Source organism: Cottoperca gobio, chromosome 24 (assembly GCF_900634415.1).
Source record: "Cottoperca gobio chromosome 24, fCotGob3.1, whole genome shotgun sequence".
Taxonomy (NCBI): domain Eukaryota; kingdom Metazoa; phylum Chordata; class Actinopteri; order Perciformes; family Bovichtidae; genus Cottoperca; species Cottoperca gobio.
The window spans coordinates 7039223-7060218 of NC_041378.1; the positions used below are offsets into that span (position 1 = coordinate 7039223).

The window sequence follows — 20996 nt, forward strand, 5'->3', positions numbered from 1 at the left end:
GGACACAGATTTACAGAAATAAAGGGATGTCATCATGAAATGATTCATAAATCTTGATCATTAAGATTGATTGTTGGTCATGTGACTTTTTACTTTATTTTACTGTGGTCCTGGTTTCTTGTACTGTATGCTGGTCGTATGTGGGATGAGACTTTATATATATGAAGCTGAGGTCTCCCTTGTAAGCCATGTATCAGATGATTGCATTGATAATAACTTGATGGAGGATTATTCTGATATATATTCTACCTGATGTTATACATGACATGTTGTCATAAATAGGCCAGATCAGATATATTTGTTCACTGAATCACTATTAAATATAGTATTTTGCTCTTAAAAAGACCATGAAATCTGTGTGCATATTAGGCACATTACTTCATATTTAAGAAATATATTATTTTGTATTCTCATAGTAGTGTAAATATAGTATGAGTACTGCATATATGTACTGTATTATTTTAGATTGTGTCACGTGTTTCCCTAATGGGACAAAAGTCCCTATGTCTGCGCTCTGCTGGTCTCCTTTCCTGGAGCGGGACCCTCGTCCTGCATTTTAATCTGAGGCCAAACACAGCTTCCTCCGTATATCCGCCACACATGCTCACATACTCACTCGACACACACACACACACACACACACACACACACACACACACACACACACACACACACACACACACACACACACACAATAGCTCAGCACCCACACACAAATACATGGCAATGAAGAAATGAAGCACTTTCTTCTCAGTCTCACACTCGACTCAGATTTTCTTTGCTACATAAACAAAAAATGTGTCATCTTGCAAAATACAATACTTAAAACGTACAAGAAAAAGACGATAAACACATGCATTGATACATGTAGTGTTGATGTGTAAATTAAAATCTCTTCAAACCCCACAGCCACATTTATTCTCTTATTATTGTAAATGAAAGTTAGAGTTTCTGTAAACCACCTGTTTTTCTCCTCTCCTCCTCCTCCTGCTGATTTCCTACTTGTCGTTTATCTGCATCTGCTTAATGTGAATACCAACCAGCTGCATACTTGAATACTGACATTATCTCCCATCGTAAATACTTTTCCTGCGTTCTGCTATGGCCGTGGTGCCACCCTGCTCTATCATTAGCTGCGGCTGTTGACCTTGTTGTTGTTGACGTAGCAGCTGTAGTTATTTCTGTGTCGCCGTTGTTTAGTCTGCTGGAATGGACGGGGACGCTCCTTGTTTTCGTGGACGCTCCTCCAGCTAAACCTTTGAGGGATTCCTGCACTTATATAAACTGAAACTGGTTCCTCAGTCAGATTGCTGGCCGGCAAGAGTCAGAAAATTCCTGGACTTGACCTGGCGCTGCGAGCAGACTGCTGCGGCCCGAAGGGAATACCGTCCGTGAATCTGGGAAACTCATAAATCTGGCAAAAGGAAAATCAATACAGGATATTACAGGGTTAATCAGGATTGTAGATTTCACACAGATTAAATTAGCCACGGCACAGAACATTTTAAGTTGTTGTTGGCTGAAATTCTGCTCATAATTCATGGACTCTGATGATTCAATAAGACGCATGTGCTGCATCGCAACACTAACTGGACAGCAAAAGATCTAACATCAGCCGGAAGTGAAGTCTGATGTAGATGTGCCACTAATCCGAGGGAATTAAACCTGTCCAACCTCATTTGTTACCTTCTGACAGAGCCAGGCTACCTGTTTACCCCGTTTCCAGTCTTTGTGCGAAGCGAAGCTATCTAGCTCCTGTCTGTAGCTTCATACTTAACGGACAGATATGAGTGTTGATCTTCTCATCTCAACGATCTCTCTGCCGCAAAGGGAATAAGCGTATTTCAGACCAATCAGGGTCCCGTGAGGAGCGACTGGCAGCTTTTTATTCACTATGAAAAGAAGTTACCTGCTTGTAACAGCTAATGCTTCTGTGTCAGCAGTGGAGTCAATCAAATCACTACTGATTAGTGAAACAACATTATAGTCCCATCAAACAATTGGCTATCAATTCAAACTAATCAAATGATCAGGTTAATAAAATGAACATGAGTGATAGCTGTTCATTTCCCTTCTTGCCTACAAAGAGTCAGTGTTGTCTTTTTAAGCAAAGTAAAGGCAATGATGTTGTCCTGCCGATGGATGGATCAGGAAACACTTGTTCCATGTGTCCAGAGAGCATGGACAAACGATTGATTTTGCCTTTCTATATGTGGAGGTCTTGCTGGATGCAGAACATATAATACGGCCAGACAGTGAAGTTTCCAACCTTAAAGTTCCTTAAGGGGGAAAAAATTGTGTGTTAATAGGTTAATGAAGAGCTCAGGCGGCAAGAACTAAGGCTTTAAGAGTTGTGACACTTAAAGAATCTGTGTGTGTGAGTGTGTGTGTGAGAGAGGGAAAGAAAGCGAGTGTGTCTGACCCTGTCTGTCTTTGTCACTGGTGAGATGGATCATCTGCACAGAGGGAGGGGGAAACTCTATATGAATGACCCCTCCACCAACAAACTCCTGTCATTAGTCACAGTCTCCCTTAGTCTGAATCTAGTTCCCTCTGTATTCTCTCAGTTCAGTCCTGGAAAGTGCTGTATATGTTACCACAGAAACAGCCTTCATTTTAAACTGTGGACAGCTGAGAAAATGAGGAAGCTGTCAGGCTGTCTGAGCAAGAGATTGGACCTGATTACGCACACACGCACGCACACACATACACACGCCATCAAATAAGTTCTCCGCTTGCAGCCCTTCTCCCTCCACATGCTTAAGTGGATGGGAACAGTTTTTATTTCTGATTATACACACACATTAAAATATTTTCAAGAGCCTGTGGTCTTTTAAGTCGGAGTTTACAATGCTATTTAAAGGATTGTGTATCTGTGCACCAGTAAAAGTTGAATAGTGTGTGTGTGTGTGTGTGTATGAACCCCGTGCCCTGCTTCACTGTTTGCATTGCCCGAGTGTTATGAGGAATGGAGTGGTTTATTGACAATAAGCATTTTCTTCCCTCTCTGCCGCCTCTCTCTTTCTCTCTCTCTCTTTCTCTCTCTCACTGTCTTTCTCTCTCTTCTTCTCTCTCTCTCTCTCTCTCTCTCTCTCTCTCTCTCTCTCTCACTGTCTTTCCACATGCCACTCTGCCTTGGAGATGAATGCCTCGCCGTCGTCATAGCGACCACCACAGCTCCCGATCATCTTGGCAACACGGCAAACTCTCAAACCATCAATTCTGACTCTGGGTGCAGGGAGGGAGTTTAGGAGAGTGTTTTTCCGTGTGTAGCCTGTTGTTGGCCTTGAAAAGGAGGGAGGTCTGTTGGGAAATCTGCTCACCGACTGGAGAGCGACGACATTGGGAGGGGAAATGTCATTAGAGCCGAGCCGAGTGAGGGCGGCGGTGTTGAGAAGAAGTTAGGAATGGTGGACTGGCCGCACTTCACAGGGAGAAAACACTTGCTTATTGATTAATCCTATAAAAGAATACCCAAGCAATTTAGCAACACACTTCCAAAAAGTCTGGGAATTTGCCAGAGGACAGATTGAAATGTTTTTTTTAAGCTTCAAAAACATAGGATCCTTCATTTCCCATGATGCAATTCGGAAGAGTTGTTTTTACATCTGTTGATTCAACACATGAGATTACACTGGTGTCCCCCTGTTTCAAGTCTTTATGCTAAGCTAGGCTAACCACCTCCCGGTTCTAGCTTCATAGTTAGCATGCGGACATGAGAGTGGCTTCAGTCGTCTCATCGAACTCTTGGCAAGAAAGTGTATTTGCATATTTCACAAAAAATGGTTCCACTATTTCTTTAAGATTCCGTTCATCTTGGGCTCTGGGAAATTGCGACAGGCCTTTTGCAGACTGGACCATTAAAAAATCATAGCTGATTATATCAATAATGAAAACGATCATCAGTGAAGCACAAGCTGCTGCAATCTTTCGTTTGTCTGAGTCTGCTGAAGGAAAAGGATCAAATCTGCAGCCGACACGTTGAGCTGATCTTTGTCAATATCTTCAGCCTCACCATCTCCCCTTTCATTCCCCTTTTTAAAACTCTACATGTGTTGCACAGCTCATATGGTGATTGTCACATCCGCTGAAAGAGGAACAATATTGTTTCTCTGGTCGGGCGGTCGGAGCATACGGGGGGCATCAGATAAGCCGGACTGCTGCTGTAGGTTTCTGTCATCAGCAGGTCGTGCTTGGCTGAGCCGAGGAGTTTAGACGCTACCTCTGCGTGTTTTCTAAGCTAGAGGTGCTCATTATTGTGTGTGTGTGTGTGTGTGTGTGTGTGTGTGTGGGACTGTATTTGGATTGGGAGTGGAGGTTTAGGGGCTTCGTGGGTCAACGATCCCTCAGACCATTAGAGAGAGGGGTCGTGCTTCTTTGGGGTCGGTATGTGTGTGTGTGAGCGAGAGAGGATAGTCCAGGGGGTCTCTTATTGTATTGGTGAGGAGAAGGGGGTGGTGTTAGCAGGACCCCATGCTGCTGGGACCAGTCCCTGTCCTTTTAAAGAGGGACGACAAATAGTCGACACATTTGCTTTAGTGCGTGAGACTGAGGGCCTATTGTCTCACATGTGTCTCCCTGATGGGACACGCGCCCTGTCCTGTACTATAACTGCTTTCTGAAATTCTACACCTTTTTTTTTAGAGCAGAGGTTCCTAACCTGGTGATCGCAACACCTATGGGGGAGGTGGGGGGCGTCCCAAGATGAATCTGAGGGGTCCTAAGATAAGAATCAGAATCAGCTTTAATGGCTTTTAAAGTGAGTGTGTACACATTTGAGGAATTTGACTGTGGAATGTTGTTGCTCTCAATGTATACAGAGATGGACAGACAGCTAGACAACACAGCTGAACAAAGGTACATATATGGTAATCATTTTTGTTTCTCAGGCCTCTAAAAAGTATTCTATTAAAACAAGGAAAACAAAACTCCCTCACTCACACATACGGCTGGGTATTACATCCTCATTCTTTTTCAGCACCAACCAAAAAAGCTGTTTAAACCTGTTGAATTGAGCATCTGAAACCATCACATATTGAAAGTTGGCATACATGGTCAGATTCATATTTTCAGTCTTTGCTCAAATATTTCCTGTTGGAAATCATATCTGAACTAGGCTGTCCTTTCTTTAGGCAGAGTTCTTGAAAAACATGTTTACGGTTTATTCCACCAAAGGAAGGGATTGAAAAAAAAAAGGGATCACAAGCCAGAAAGGTTAGGAGCCACGGTGTTCGTGTAGTTCATCTGTGTCCACTCTGATATTCATGTACATCTTGAAACCCACTTCTGACATTTTGTGCGCTCATTCTTGTCCAGTCTTTCTCTGATCTGGGACACAATGAGTGGTGCAGTGTCTCGCAGCGGACGAGGAGCTTTTGTTTGAGCTGGCTCCAGGCCCTATTGATCAGCCGTAACCCCCTCTCCTCCTTGTAAAGTGTGTGTGTACGTGTGTGATCTCTGGAGCTGTGCGCTAACAGCAGCAGTTCAGCTGCCCGCTGAGCGTGCAGCAGACGCACACACACAAAAGGTGTCTTGCCAGCCCTACGAGCGTTACGGACCGAGCTTAAAAGTTTGCTTTTGGAAGGAGAAGAAGAGGCAGAAATGAAAATGGAGGGGGGGGGGGAAGATAAAAGAAGGGAAAGAAAGAGAGGAAAAAGGAGAGGAGGAACTCCCAGCTCCTTGTAATTTGCTGTGGGAGAGAGGGAGGAGGAGTCAAGGGGAGGGGAATACCCAGCAGGGAGGGAGCAGTAGAGAGCAGAGGCCATTCACTCTGACACACACACACTCACATTGAAACACACACATGAACACTTTTAGACGCACACATGCAGGCGGTGGATGTGTTGCCACAGGAGAGAGGGAGGGAGAGAGGCATTCAGACGGAGGAGATCCTTAGTGAACTAAAGTGAGAGAAAGAAAAGACATCAGCTAGAGGAGTGTGTGTGTGTGTGTGTGTGTTCAGGACAAAAAAACCTGAGAGTGTATGCTCCTGTGTATATTGTGGAGGAACGGATTGCACGTTTGCTCCCAGGAGAAAGGTTTCACAATGACTGGGAGATTTCGGGAAATCTAAGGGAATCTTTCCAGGCGTATTGTTGGGAATACTGTTTGGAATACTGTGGATATGTGACCTGCTTGGGAAGTCCTGCTTTTCCTTAAACCTGCGCCTCACTTTAAAAGAAAACTTCATTCACTCTAATTACTGTTGAATTGGAGCCAAGCCACAATGCCTACCGGTAAGCAGTTTTCTTCTTCTTCTTCTTCTTCTTCTTCAAATATGCTCAATGATGTTTTCCAGCATGTTCAAATTATAGACCAGTTTTTCCAGAGGTGAAGGGATTCTGCAAAGTTGTTGGACTAGATTTTCCTGTCAAAGGTGTTGCATGTCTACAAACCTGATGTTAGCTATTGATGATCAGAATAAGTTACCACCTGTGGCATCGACAAAGCAATTTAAAAAGTGGATCTTTTTCAAGTGGCAACTTATAAATACAAGGTCCATTTACTAGCCATTGATGGTTTGGCTGTTTGTCTGAGTGACTCTTTTGTGCGGTGTGTGTGTGATATTTCTTTCCTGAGCTGACAGCGCTGTGTGAAGTGCCTTTGCAGCGTCCGTCACTTGGCAGTACAGTTGTATGAACAGCGTCTTCTGGTTGTTTTCTCACCCCGGCTGTTGAAAGGACCGTGTTTGCTTTCTCGCAGACGTCGTGGGTTAAATTCTTAATGATGCTGAGATGATGGCTCACACGGCTTTCTGCTTTTCTTTCAAGATCCTGGCGGGTATACATGTTACTTTGTTGGTAGTTACAGATTTCAGGCGCTGCAGAAAGAAAGAAAAAGTTTTTTTTTTAGCTATATGTGACACAAAGCATCTCACTTATTAGGTATGCAGTCCCTGACGAATACATTTAAGAAAATAACAATTAAAATAGAATTCTAACTCTAGAAAGGCCTGCGCATGTGTCAGTTTCCCCTTGCTGGGTGTAGGTTTGACTGAGTGGTGAGATGCCATTCTGCAGCCTGTGACCCAAATTAGAGCCTTGAGGGCAGCAGTTGGGGGGGGGGGGCAACAAATGGGGATAGAGGAGAGCAGAACAGAAGAGGAGGGGGGGAATAATTACTGTTTAGAGCAAACTCTTTGGTTTAGAGGTGCTGGTGACAATAGACCCCTCCGTCCTCCTCCCACCCTGCTAGCTCAGTCCTCTGGGACGACATCTGCCCCCCATCCTGAGCACTCACGTGAAAGGAGCTGCAGCCCTGGGGAGGCTGGATGGGTGGAGGGGAAAACAGGGTGCAGAGTGGGGGGGGGGGGGTTCAGGTCGCTTTTGGAGTAGTCTAATATAGAAAGCCAATCAATAGTTCTCCAATCTCATGCTTCAGTGTTCACCCAAAAGCTGCAGGACTTCCCAGAGAGGGACTGAAGTGGATGCAGAGTGTCCAGTGGCTGCAATCCAATCGGGTCAGATAATGAGGCTACTGTGTCACACTCCGAGGGACTGCAAGGGTGTGTGTGTGTGTTGTGTGTGCAGTGCAGCCAGGACCGCATGGGTGTCCCATGGGCGGGTGTGAGAGTGTGCGTCTGAAAATAGGTGGGTATAAGTTTGCAGGTGGACACTTTTTCCCCACAGAGGCTGAACACCGGTGCTGTCAGCTATGCTGCACATTCCTCGCTCATGTCCGCAGTGTCCATGACAAACGTTAACTCGCATCTCGTAATCACAACCTGAAGATAAGGGGGGTGTTAATCTGTGTACATAAAATGTGTTGCTTGGCAGATGTTTAATTGTTTGTTGCAAATTAGCCTCCCAGCTGGTTGGGTGTTTACTTTGACTATGTTTTGTGAGGCAATGAAAGCCACAGGAGTCTATTAAGTTGCACCTCCTGTCTTTACCAGTCGTGACGTGTGTTGGGAAGTTTGAGTTTGTGCCGTGAGACCGTGGGAGCTCGTTCTGCGCCGACACAGTGAAGAAGGAATGTTCTCTTTGTTTTTCTTTCTCCATCCGTCTTCCCAAACGTATGCATTATATTGTATGACCTGGCCTGCCCAGCTCTTTGTTGCTCCAGTGATAAGTTGCGCAGGGGAAAACGCCTCCCGTCTCCAATCCCATCCTTCGCCTCTCTCCAACCTCTGCCCTCTCTCTTCTCCCTCTCTCGGCTCCTCCGCAGTCGTTCACGGCCACGGTGTGAAATCCTGAGTGACACTTTAAGGTTCTTAGCGTCAGTTGAGATCAGGCCCGCGTCTCTATCAGAAAGAGACGCGGAGACTGACTTTTAAGTGGACGTGGCGGAAGATGTGGGGGCCATAACTAAACAGACAGTAAGGACTGAGGTGCTGCATTGTGCCGCTGCTCCTCTGCTCAGCCTGCAGGGAACAAAAACTCTCCGAAGGAATTATAAAGAGGAAGGTGCTGGGAGAATTTGGTGGATTGGTTTGAGATGGAGAAAACTTTTAAGGGTTAAAATACTACAAAAGGCAGTATTCAAAATGAGACTGATCAAGTGGGAAATGGAAAAGAGAAAGCAAGGGAGTGGGTGGTGTTTGACCTCTGGCCTTTTCTTCTCATCTCTTCTTCCTACTTTCATTCCTCTGTGTCCTCTCCTCCTCATTTCTCACTCTCTGTCACACATGTCCTCTTTCCACCATGTTTCCCCATTGAAGTGTCTTTTTGAATCCCAGCTTACCAAGCCAACAAACCTTTGTCTCGTGTACCAAGATGTTGGCAAAGTGAGGACAAACATGCTCAAATGCTTTCACTTCCAACTTGTACTTGCTTAAAAGCAATCTATACAAATGTTTTGCTGTGCCATAGGACTGTAAGTCAGCAATAAGCCGCATTGCGTTGAACTCTCTTGCCATCTGGTAGGCCTGTTGCAGCATAAACAAGAACACACACGGACAAACAACGTTGATTAAAGGATCCATGAGCTTTACGAGGTGTGTGGTCAAGTCCTGCTTTCTTTTCTCAGTCATGGTTTACACTTCATCATATTTGCTTTACTCACAATTTTGGATATAAGATATTTGAACAAAAACGTGTTCTGTCCGTTTCAGTTGGACATGCTCTGGCTTTGCTTACTTTATGTCTTTAATGTGTTCTGGATCGTCCAGTTTGATTCAAATTTCTATTTTGGAAAAACATCAGGAGCTTTCTTTCCTGCATGCAACCAGTAATTCTAAAAGTAATGAGACACAACGCCCCAATGTGATATCTGCTTAGACGATCCCTTCAGATAAGATTTAATCATTTGAGTGTGAATAAGGACTGTTATGAACACATGTGCTCCAAATACAAATATGAACCCTGGTGGTCTGTAGCCATATACACAGGCCGGTCGATGTGTATTTTTACATAGTAAAGTATATGCTTGGAGAGGCATGGTCTGGGCCCAGAGGAATGTCCTGTGGAGATCATGTGACATAGCGAACTTGCCGTTACTTAATGACCTGCCCAAACATATTCTGAGTTTGAAGGAATAATAGGAAACGGGAACAAAGGAATGGCAGGAAGGGAGATATTAAATGGCAGGAATCAAAACAGAGCGGCTGGATGTAACTGACATCAATGAAAAAGAAGTGAATGTGAGAAAGGGGACCGTCTTTCCACTGACTGAAGTGGCCTGTTTGTCTTGGTTTCTCCTCACTAATGTCAAGTTGTAATTGATGAAACGGCTAATACGACAACTTTCTTCATTTCGGAGCCTCCAGTTCTTTCTATTTCCTCAATGTCAGCAGTGTCGTGGACTGTGCACGCAGACACCCAAACGCAGACAACCAATGTAGGAAAAGCAGAACTGCATGCAAGTTCGCGGTCAATGTGGTGTGTGTGTGTAGCCTAATCCACAGCGTATCTGCCCCTTGATTGGTCGCTGTAATCATTCCACCCTACCAAAAGGACCCTGAGCCATTCCACTCTTGCACGACACAGTCCTTACTTTGTGCAAAAATGCCTTCCAAAGTTCAGCCAAATCTAATGTGCGCTTTTAGAGCTAGCCAAACCAAGTGGGTATTTTCCAAACTTAGAGTCCTTTCAGTACGAACTCCCCTCTTTCATGTTCCTGGGACTGTTTTATTGCCGAGGGATTATCCCTGGAAGTTGCATGTAACCGACAAACTGCACAATGTCAGTTTATTCCACTTGTTTTAAAACCAACGATTTGGGATACCACGCAACTTAAAATAAACACATGGATTTCTTTTTTTGTGTGCAGCTGCTGCGTATTCATCTGCATACGACCCTAATACTTTTTCTGTGGTTACAACAGCCACATGGGAAGTTCTCATGCACATCAGGGGGCCGTAAAGAGGCGAGGGAGCTCACAGCTGTTTGCTGACCACTCCAGCACAAAGAGTACTTCAGGTGATCGTAAAGAGTGCGACTGAAGTGGACAGGTTAAGTGTAGCATGAGTCGTTAAACTTGGCTAGACTGGCGGTGAGGACTGACTGCATCGATGGAGGTTATCAGTTGTAGCACGTTTTTTATATACATGCACATGCATGGATGAACAGATGGTGTTCGGCCAATTTGACGTATAGGTTTGTTGATTCATTGTTGACCATATTTGCATCTTCATTAGCATTACTAAAAATGAAAGTTCAATAACAGTTCAAGGGCTTTTTCTTTTTATTATTGAGGAAATAAGTTAAGAAAGGTACAATATACGTATAAGCAATCCCACACGTAATAAAGACAAATATCGGTTTAAACTTTATTTTTCCCTTTTTTGGCTGTTGTAATGAATCAAATACTATTTTCAAGGTCAAGAATTTGACTTTCTTTTTATGTTCTTGTCCATCCATAAATCTGTTTAGTTTCCTGTTGCGAGATCACTGCATTTTACCGTAGAAGAGATTGTCTTCAGCTTTAAAAATGCTTCCAGTAATCGAAAATAAAGAGAAAAATGTTAATATAACCCAGATGAGCTGCTGAATATGTAGCAGACGCGGTGAAAGCGTTTAAGTGTTTGTATTTTAAGATTGTATTTCTAGTCTCTCCAGATTATTGTTTATATAGATTTATCAAAATGTCACCCAATTTTTAATACAAACAAATACGTTTACAGATAATTGTTGATCTTCAAATGAATGAGAGGAGTTGTGTTTACTTGTAACCTAAAGAGTGAAACACCACATGTGACTCTCTGTATTTAGATTTGTACTCTCTGTGTACGTTGTCTGTCGTCCGTCTGCCCTCTGCTCCTCACTGTTTGCCTTCCAGACAGGCTTGAAGTTCAACTTATTAAACTTTTGGCTGAATAATAAAAGCACCCCAGCTCTTTGTCTTTCTTCAAGTAAATGAAAACCAGAGATTGAATCCAGGTTGTTCAGGCACTCGTTCAGGCACTCGTTGATTCTCTCTCTCTCTCTCTCTCTCTCTCTCTCTCTCTCTCTCTCTCTCGTCAGGCAGGAAACAGCCCTCACACACTATCCTAATCCTGGCATGCACGGACACACACAAATACACAGAGGAGCAACAGTTCCAACCTGCATGCTTAGGAGCATAATTAGAGATCATTTACAAGGATCGGGTTGAACATAATCTGGACAGGAGGTAACTAAAGCTCGGACATCTTTGCTGTCTGTCTGTCTGTCTGTGTGTGTGCGTTGTGTGTTGTGTGTGTGTGCGCGCGTGTTGAGGAGCGGGGTGGGGGGTGCTGGTTGTCTGTGTGTGTACAAGAGCCAGTTCACCCAGGAAACGGACAGGGTGTGTCCCAAACATGAAGCTGGAAGGTGGGAAGGAGGGGCTGGACAAACACAAGATGGAGCAATCTCTCTCTGTGATGTTTGGGTTTCACAGCAAACGGAAACGTGTGTGTGTGTGTGTGTGTGTGTTGCACGTGTGCACACTCTGCCCATATCTAACCGCAATAGCTGGTGCGAGGACCATTAAGTTATTAGCTCAGTTAGTGTTATCTTCAGAGTGATAAACGTGTCAAACATACACACAGTATAGATTTACATATATCACTTAGTGTGATACGGAAGGATATATTATAGGTCTGTCAAAGGGCAAGGAAAATTGTCAGTTACCTATTAATGTCATGGTATATAATATGACCCTTTGTGCATTGTGTACGGTAACTTGAAAGCAGTGTGTTGCTTATCTAAAAGCCAAGGCTGTGTGTGTGTGTGTGTGTGTGTGTGTGTGTGTGTTGTTTTTTGCCCACCAGATTCTTCCTCCTTTCTGATCTGTAATTGTTATAAAGTGGGTCAGGCTCGGGCAAACATTTGGATGGATGGACACACGCACACGGTGAATTGGTTCCAAACTTGTCTGAGGAAAATACAGTTTCATGCCCCTTCAGTTTTTGGACGCTCCAATTCCTTCCGGCCTTTCTTGGAACGGCGGTGGATCAAAACTACAACTAGAGAAAGCTGTGATAAGCTGTCAGAACATCAGAATCTCTCATGCGTTCTTGTTTTTCAGACGGGGATTGGAATTGACTTTGTTTTATGTAATCCTTTGAAAAACATGTACGTAATGGTTAAGTGAAGAGGAACAGACTTGATGGGAAACTGCTATGAGCCTTTTTCTTTTTTACTTAAAGCTGCACTAATCAATACTTGACAATGGATCAAATGACTGTGTGTAATGTGAAAGTTGCCACTCGTAGTGACAATTAAACCACAAGCAATTGTTTTCACAGATAAATCTCTTGATAAACCAACTGTATGCTTCCGGCTCGGCATCGAATAGCACACAGGCAAAATTGGCAACTAGCTAGTGAAAGAAGTTGAGCATTTAGCAGCTAAAAAGCCAGATAAAGAAGTCTAATTTTGCTCAATGTCTGCTGCGTAACAATTTACACGATGACGATACATTGATATTGTGTTTTGAGCTTCTTCTTCTTCCCCAAGCTGCCAAAAAAGTTTTTAAAAATGTGATAAATACGGACCCATAAGGGGATAATAATCAAACCTGTGATCTTTCCACCACAGACTGGTCTAACTGGCAAACCTGCTCTCAAAAGAGGTGTCTCCATAGCAAAAAGACCTTCAATGTACCCATTTGAAAGGTGCTAGAGCGAGATTCTTTGAGCTTGTTCTCAGTTTCACGTTTCATGTTTTCGACTCTGTGATCTTCGATGCTTTGAAGTGAGGCGCGGGTTGAGGCTGAGTCAGGGGCTGCTGGCAGCGAGGGAGCGACACTGTCCTATAGGGCACTGGATCTCAATGTTGCCACAACACCGGAGCTGCCGGGTCACCGGTGTACCGAGCTTTGATGATAAAGACCTGTGTCAAACTCCCACTGAGCTGGAATGAGGCGCTCGCATGCCGTCCTTCCCCTGTTCGCTCTGTTTATTTGCTCCCCGTTCTTCCCGTCAAAGCTGGCCTTTCTGTGAAGCTTGGAAACCGTTGAGGGGAAACTTGGAAGGCTTCTGTCTGATACGCTACATGTGTGGTTTCACTTTAGCTGGCCTGAGTGTGGGGCCTTGGGAGCCGGTAATCATATCTTAACAGATCTCTTCACAGACACCAGTTTGGCACCGGCCTGATGCCAAATAGACCCCTGTAGTTGCACACACACACACACACACACACACACACACACACACACACACACACACACACACACACACACACGTCTCTCCTACATGGAAATAGAGCTTTCATTCATTGCCTCAGACTGGAGTGTTCTCAACGTTACACTCTTAATGTTTTCATTAAACTCATTAAGCAGAAATGCTCACACACACACACACACACTTACATTTACTCGCACAAATACAGTTTGTTGTGTTTTGCATATGAAATGTTTTTTTGGCTGGAACTGGGGACAGATCTGGGAGGGCTAGTGGTGCGCGGGTGGCGGGTGGTCAGTGGGACTGTCAGTGTGGCTAGCTGGAATGTCAGGAATTGGGATGCTAAACAGATAGAGACTGTGAGAATATGAAAGTGGTATTGTGACTGATAGAAGTTACATACAGTGAGTCTTTTTAGCACTTGGTGGCAAAGACGGAAGTACGAGATCAGTGTCTGTCGAATGTATGAATTTAATTAGAATTTGAACAGCTCTGCGTGCGACCAGCATCAGTGAATCAGGACATTCATTTTGAGTCATATCGTTACTGTTAATAGATTTTACAATATGCCTGAAATACTTTGACTTATTACACTTTAAATGGAATTAATGTTATAGTTTATGTACTCATTTGCACTCCATGTCGTATTTCTACTGCTGCTACTTCTGTCTACTTAGATTTATGGCAACTATCTTGTCTTTATTTTCCATAATTGAGAGTCTAAGGGGTAGAGGGTGTCTTTGTTGTAAGGTCTGTACAGTTCTCAGAGATTGTGCAAGATTTCACGCACTTTGCTTCATAGCATAAAGGAAAAATAGAAACGAGGGCGCTATTCTCAACAAATCTAAAACTTGGAAGTTTTCTTACAAAGGTAGATGAGCAATGCCTGACGTGTTGGTGACAGACGGCAACAACATGGATTTTGGATGCAACCATTTATTTGGAAGCACTAGCGACTGTTGGCATGTATTAGAGATACAGATCGTCTAGACCGTGGTCTTATTTGTTTACAGTAATTATACTCATGATAAATATGACAACCATATATTTAAACATGCATTAGGCAACCGTCAACTCAATACTTGCAGTAACCAGTAAATTAGACCATTGCTACAGTGTAGTTGCCACAAGGCATTCCACTATTTCCACATCCTTTTGGCCAATGCACTTGACATTGCACTGCAGCATAACTTGAGTCATGAAGGCCTTTTTGTGCTAGAGCTCTCTGCAGCCTCACCTGCCAGTGGTCTCGTTGAAACAAATGAGGAAGTGTCCAATTGAAAGACATCTAAACACTATTTACATATTTGAAATGAAATTGATTAACGAGCGTCTCTCCCTTCCTCTCATTTTCCTCTCCAGACGACTATAACTACTTGCCTGATGCTTTGCCTCCTCTTCCTGAAGTCCCGGACTCCGGCTCAGCCCTGAGCTCCGTTGACTTTCCGGCCCGCTGCCTCCGCAACCCGGCCTTTCGCCACACCTCCTCGCGCTACTGCTCCGCCCTCAGCATGGACTCCTCTCCCGACAGCGCCGAAAGGCCGATCAGCTACAGCTCCACATCTTCCTCCGCTTCTTCCCGGGACAGTCACTGCTCACTGGGCAGCCGCTCCACCCTCGTTCCCGCCCCGCACTGCAACCCGGTGACCTCAGACCGGGACTCCGGGGCGATTCGGTTGGAACTGGTCCCTGCCCGGCAGCTGGGATGTCGGGAGGAAGATGACAGAAGCGATGGAAGGGGACAAGGGACACAGGGCGGTGGACAGACTCTGACGGAACATTCAGAGCCTGAGGTGAGCCCAGATGGAGGCGAGCGGACGGGTCCGGTGCAGGGACCCAGGACGTATGTGGATCGGGTGGTGCAGGAGATACTGGACACAGAGAGAACCTACGTCCAGGACCTGCGTAGCATTGTAGAGGTGAGGAAGACTCAAGCACAATAACATGCTCATTAAACACAAGCTGTGTAAGAAATTAGAAGCCCAGGTTGGGAAGCACTTTTCTAATTCAATAAATAGAGGCATCTCCGTCCTGGGAGAGGGATCCCTCCTCAGTTGCTCTCCCTGAGGTTTCTTCCATTTTTCCCCCTTTAATTTTGGGGTTTCTTTTAGGAAGTTTTTCCTTGTGCGATGCGAGGGTCTAAGGACAGAGGGTGTCGTATCCTGTACAGTCTGTAAAGCACTGAGACAAATATATAATTTGTGATATTGGGCTATACAAATAAATTTGATTTGATTTTGATTTGAAACTGAAATAGGGGCATACACTTTTAAACCTTTTTTGAAGGTGCCATCTTTGAACTATAATGTTTCCCTGTGCTGACCCAGTTTAGGCCCAGGCAGCAGTTGAACACCAGGAGCAATACGGGGCTTTAAATCACCAGATAACACACATCCTTCATGTCTTTGAGGTTTTCCTCACACACACGTGACGCGTACAGCTCGTTGCCTGCTGGGAACCTCCAATACAATAAGGTCACCTGCGCTTGCAGGCGGGGTTTGTCCGGGTTACACGACACCGGTGCCTTTTTTGTGCTGCAGGCACAGGCACACATTCAAATCTTTTTTTTAAAACAGGCACACACACAATACTGTATGCACACACTTGGATAAATATGCTCTTTTTGTGAGGTTGGCTTTGAACTGCAAGGATACACATAGCCTCTAGTCAGTGCTTTAGTGGCTTTGTTAAGAATTGGGTGTAGTGGTTTGTATCAAAGGTTGCTCTCCTTTCTCTTCCCCTCCTCTTTGTTTCTCTGTTCAGCTCTTTTTGCTTCTCTGTGAAACTTAAAAATCATATCCTCATGTGGTGTGCACATGTGTCGTGTGTTTTTGCGTTTGCATTCTGCAGCTTAATTTGGAATAATTGTGGTGTAAAAGGACAAAACGTGTGTGTGGTATTTTGCAGGGCTGCATGGGAGCATGCTTGTGTTGGAGCGTTGCCCACCTTTTCCCATATCCTCCTTCTTAACAGTGCTTCTTCCCCCACTCAGGGCTGTCGGTTCGTGGGCAAGTGTGTGTGTTTGTGTGTGTTTGTGTGTGTGTGTGTGTGTGTGTGTCTGTTATTTGAGGTTAAAAAGGTCCATGGCTGTTGTCAAAAGAGAGCAGGAAACCCATATTCCCGAGAGATAAGATAAGTAGTGGGAGTGAGGTTTAGTTTTTGTGGTTTTGGCCTGTCACCCCTGATCGATGTCCCACCCTTTCCTGATCTTCCTTTGCTCCCCTCTTCAGGGCGCGGAAGGTGAAGGAGAGAGAGACGTAGAGGGATTTAGCTCAGAGATAACAATGTCCAAAGTAGGTTAGGAAAACACTGAACAGAGCTTAGGAGCTGTACTTAATACTCCTCTACTGCCTCGACTCTGCAGACCACCTATTGCCATTAGAGAAGCAGACCACCCAGCCCTCGAAGACCACACTTACATGGCAAGACAGCTAATTCTTCACCAGTACTTTGGAAAGAGACACGTGCATTTAGCTTTTCTTCACTCCTTTTAATGACAGTTCCAGTGAGCGCACAGAGGATGGATTGCACTTATTGTATCTGTGTGAATAGAGCTTTTAGCACAGTTTACCTACGCTAAGGAAAAAACGTACGCTGCATCGCCCCCATCTATTATCAGCACCAGCCTAACGTGAGACGGTCCTGCAACCCCGCCCCCCCCCCCCCCCCCGCTTCAATAATCCCTTTGCCCATGCTGCTTCCTGCAATGGAAGAGGGTGCGACAGCCTTAACACAAATATTTACTCAGACTCCCCTGCGCTCACCTGTGTTTCATCTGTCAGCAGCAGTGTTGTGCTCCTCATACTCTGCCCGTCTGTGTGTGAACTGCATGTGTGGATTTAGATTATTCTCAGCATGTGTTGAAGCATTGCACGGTTTGTCGGTTGGTGCAAGAATTAATGTGTTTCTGCAGCGGCTCCGAGAGCTCCATATACTGCAACTTAAGAAAACACTTGCAAATAGACTAAAGACAATATCATCCCCGAATACAGGAATGTGCAACACAATCAGTTAACACAACCGAATACAAAAAAATACAACGAAATAGTGAAATGCCCTGCAGATGCAGGAAAACAACACCATACAGAAACGCGTTTCAAAAACAGGAAACGCAAGCAAATACGGAAAACACATCGAAAGTCGCAGAGAAAACAATGGACATTAGTTACAAAAAGGTTTCCAGGGGACACTAAAAATGATGAACACGCCTGCCATATTTAGTGTCCCCTGGAAACATCTGTTGTTTTGTAACCCAGTGCGATATTTGCAGCGTTTGTGGGTTTGGGTGAAGATGTTTTCCTCATTTGCTTTGTGTTTTGTCTACTTGCAATGTCTTTCCATAAGTCGCAGAGTGTCGAGCTCTGCGTGCTGGCCACCGTACACTTCTTTGTGCGAACATTGTTTGGGTGTTTGTTAGTTCTGCGTCATCACCCCTCCTTGGCCCGATCAGTCGGTCTAATGAGGCGAATCCGTGCCATACACAAACAACCTCAAAGACAAAGCTCTGGTCTTTCTTTCCCTCCTCCTCCTCCCTCTCTCTTTTTCCCCTCATTTCACTCTGAGACCTGGAACGCATCGCCAGGCTCATTTGAAGCTGACCAGGAATTTTGGAAATAAACTTGACTTGCAGAAACACTGAAAGCAGTGAGATTTGGATGTTTACTCTCTCCTTTGTCTGGAGGAATGACTTCCTACTGCGGTGTAGAATGAGGGACATGTTTGGTCTGTAGGAAAAGAGTGTGTACTCGAGGAGGTTAATGGTTAACACGAAGAAAATATCAAGTTTGTACATGTTATGTCTGATGCTTGGCAGGGAGTGTACCTTTTTTAAGGTGTGTGTGTGTGTGTGTGTGTGGATGTGAACGCTGCCCATTGTTGAGCTCCGCTTTGGCTGAGTGTGATGAGTGAATGGGTCAGGCCAAGTTGGCTCCGTGACCCCGCGGCTAATAAAGCATCACATTACCTCCGATGGTCAACTAAATCTAAACATGACCCCCAACAAAACCACCAACATGCTCGTGAGTCCTAACTCATATCCGCAAAACCTTGGCCTCAAGCTCTTGTATGACCTTTTAAACCCAAAACATCCAAGATGGCTGTCAACTGTCCAGTCTTTGTTTTAGTTTTTTTTTTGTATGAGGAGGGAGTTTTTCTCTCTCTAAAAATTGCTTCTGTACATTGCTGGGTAATGTACAGAAGCAATGGAGAGGGTGCATAAAGGCTCTGACAAGTGCAGTGAGTAAAACATGTTATATGCAACATAAGGTTTCCTTCAGCTGTGTGTCTTGAATTACTCATGCTTCATTGCTATTTAATGGTACTTGGATCAGTTAAAAACAATGTAGCTATTTGTACATTAACAATGAGATAAATCACAGAGCGTAATTAAGGAAGAACATCACAGAACAGAGTCTTTGTCCGGCCAAGGTTGTGCAAAGTAGAGTCAAGTGGCCCAAGAGAATAATGGGCTTTGAAAGCTACTGAGCTGAAGTCTGTAGGAGTCACAGTGTGAGTCTGTCAAAATCAAGTGTGTGTGTGTGTGTGTGTGTGCTTGCCAAGGCTGGTACCAATCAAACTGTCGGTGATCAAGCTCTAACACTGTGTTCTCTCTTTCTCTCCGCAGGACTACTTGGAGTGTATCAGTAATCAGTCTCGGCTGGCCTTGAGCTCTGAGGATAAAGGCTCCCTATTCGGCAACATTCAGGACATCTACCACTTTAACAGGTACGACACACAGAGCTGGAGACTTGAGACCTGCGTCAGACTTAATGCTGCGCTCACTTCATATCTGATGGATGGTAGAGATTGGGGAAGATTCCCATGTTCGCGACTTACGAGCGGTCACGTCACAGGACAACTCAAGATACTTGGATGAGTACAGTGTTGTGTGAGCGAGGGTTAAAAACGACTGTGCTTGGACAATAAAACACTTTATCCATTATATTTTTAATGGATTTACTCACCTTTAACCATGGGCTTTGGCTGACGTGAGATATTCCTATTTCCTTGATTTATTTTCCATGCTCTTCCTTATTATTAAGCACAAGGACAGAGGTATCGGAGCGTTCAGGAAAATCAGCATTTACATTGCCTCATGAGCTATGTGAAAGTCAGTACATAAATGGTCACAACTCGAAAATGTTTCCTGACTTTCAATTTGCTAATGAAGACTGGAGGTTAAAAACAGCTCCGGTACACAGACTTTCGTCTTTCTCAGGCTCAACAAACAATGACCTGCAAATAGTGAAACTGCGCTGAACCACCTGTTAAGTTCTGGGAAGGGCGTTGTTGTCAGGTGTGTGTGTGTGTTTTAATAAGTCCACGTCTGCATATTTGTCTCATCCGGCACCGCTCTAAACTGTGTGTGTGTGTGTGTGTGTGTGTGTGTGTGTGTGTGTGTGTGTGTGTGTGTGTGTGTGTGTGTGTGTGTGTGTGTGTGTGTGTGTGTGTGTGTGTGTGTGTGTGTGTGTGTGTGTGTGTGTGTGTTCAGACGAGATGGCTAGTTGAGCCATGGTGGTCTGGAGACACAAACACGCACGCTCTTTTGCCGCTCCTGTTCATTTCTCAGCTGTCGCGCGCAGACAATCTGGCAAGTAAAAGGAAGCATAAAAGCAGTTTAAAGCGGTCGCAATGACCTCATGCCTCAGCCATGAAACAATAACTCCCAACAGTGGAGTTTTTTTTTTTTTCTTCCACAGTGTGCACTTTGCACACGTACACGTGCACAGCTACACACAGGAGCTGCCTGTTTGAATTCATGGAAGTTTCTCATTTGTTCACAACCAAATGCCCTTAGACCTCCTTTCTATACTCAGGGGTGACTCAATGGAACAATGAATCCTGGGAGTTGATGTTCTTTTGTGATGAAGACATGTATTACAGAAATGATGGGTGCACATGTTCACATGACAGAAACGGATTTCTTGTGTGTTTTGCTTTAGGGATCTTCTTCATGATCTTGAGAAGTGCAACGCGGACCCTGTGGCTATCGCAGAGTGCTTCGTATCCAAGGTAAAGATGGTCTCCTCCCACCCCCCTTTATACTCCCACCTTCAGTTTTTTATAATTGCATCAGTATTAAAGATGTAATTTGATATAGTATATACACAGCACCCATTTTCTGCATCGTAAACACTTTTACTTTTGATACGTTAAGTACATGTTTTTTTTTGTACTTTTACCCGTTACCAGTATTGTCGCATTGAACACATGTTGTATTGTATACACACTCCTGCTCGTTGAAACTTGCACAAGCGGCTGGTTCGGACACAAACGCACGCACACACACACACATACAGAGGACAGAACATTAGAAACAGGCAATATATGGCCGCATGAAGTCGGCTAGGTATTTTGAGGTCTGTAGCATTATTTTGGTGGTTGGAATGTGAGTTTTAAGTGCAATAGGAGGGGTCGGGAGGAAGGACAGCTCCAGAGGAATTTTAAGGACCGTCCAAATATGTAATCACCTTTT

The 20996-nt window shown here is 44.5% G+C and overlaps 1 protein-coding gene across 6 annotated transcripts in view; it reads left to right on the forward strand.

The window, feature by feature from the left end:
• LOC115003514 (pleckstrin homology domain-containing family G member 1) overlaps positions 1–20996 on the forward strand; it is a 54465-nt gene that overhangs the window by 19115 nt on the left and 14354 nt on the right. For 4 of the 6 annotated variants that reach the window (XM_029425334.1, XM_029425331.1, XM_029425332.1 and 1 more), the window contains 3 exons: positions 14885–15441; positions 19146–19246; positions 20464–20533. In XM_029425334.1, the coding sequence (XP_029281194.1) occupies positions 15034–15441; positions 19146–19246; positions 20464–20533 (579 nt within the window). In that variant the 5' untranslated portion in view covers positions 14885–15033. Of the gene's footprint in view, positions 1–6100; positions 6237–11440; positions 11551–14884; positions 15442–19145; positions 19247–20463; positions 20534–20996 lie in introns of those variants that run through there. The other 2 variants (XM_029425328.1, XM_029425333.1) reach the window with 2 other exon arrangements.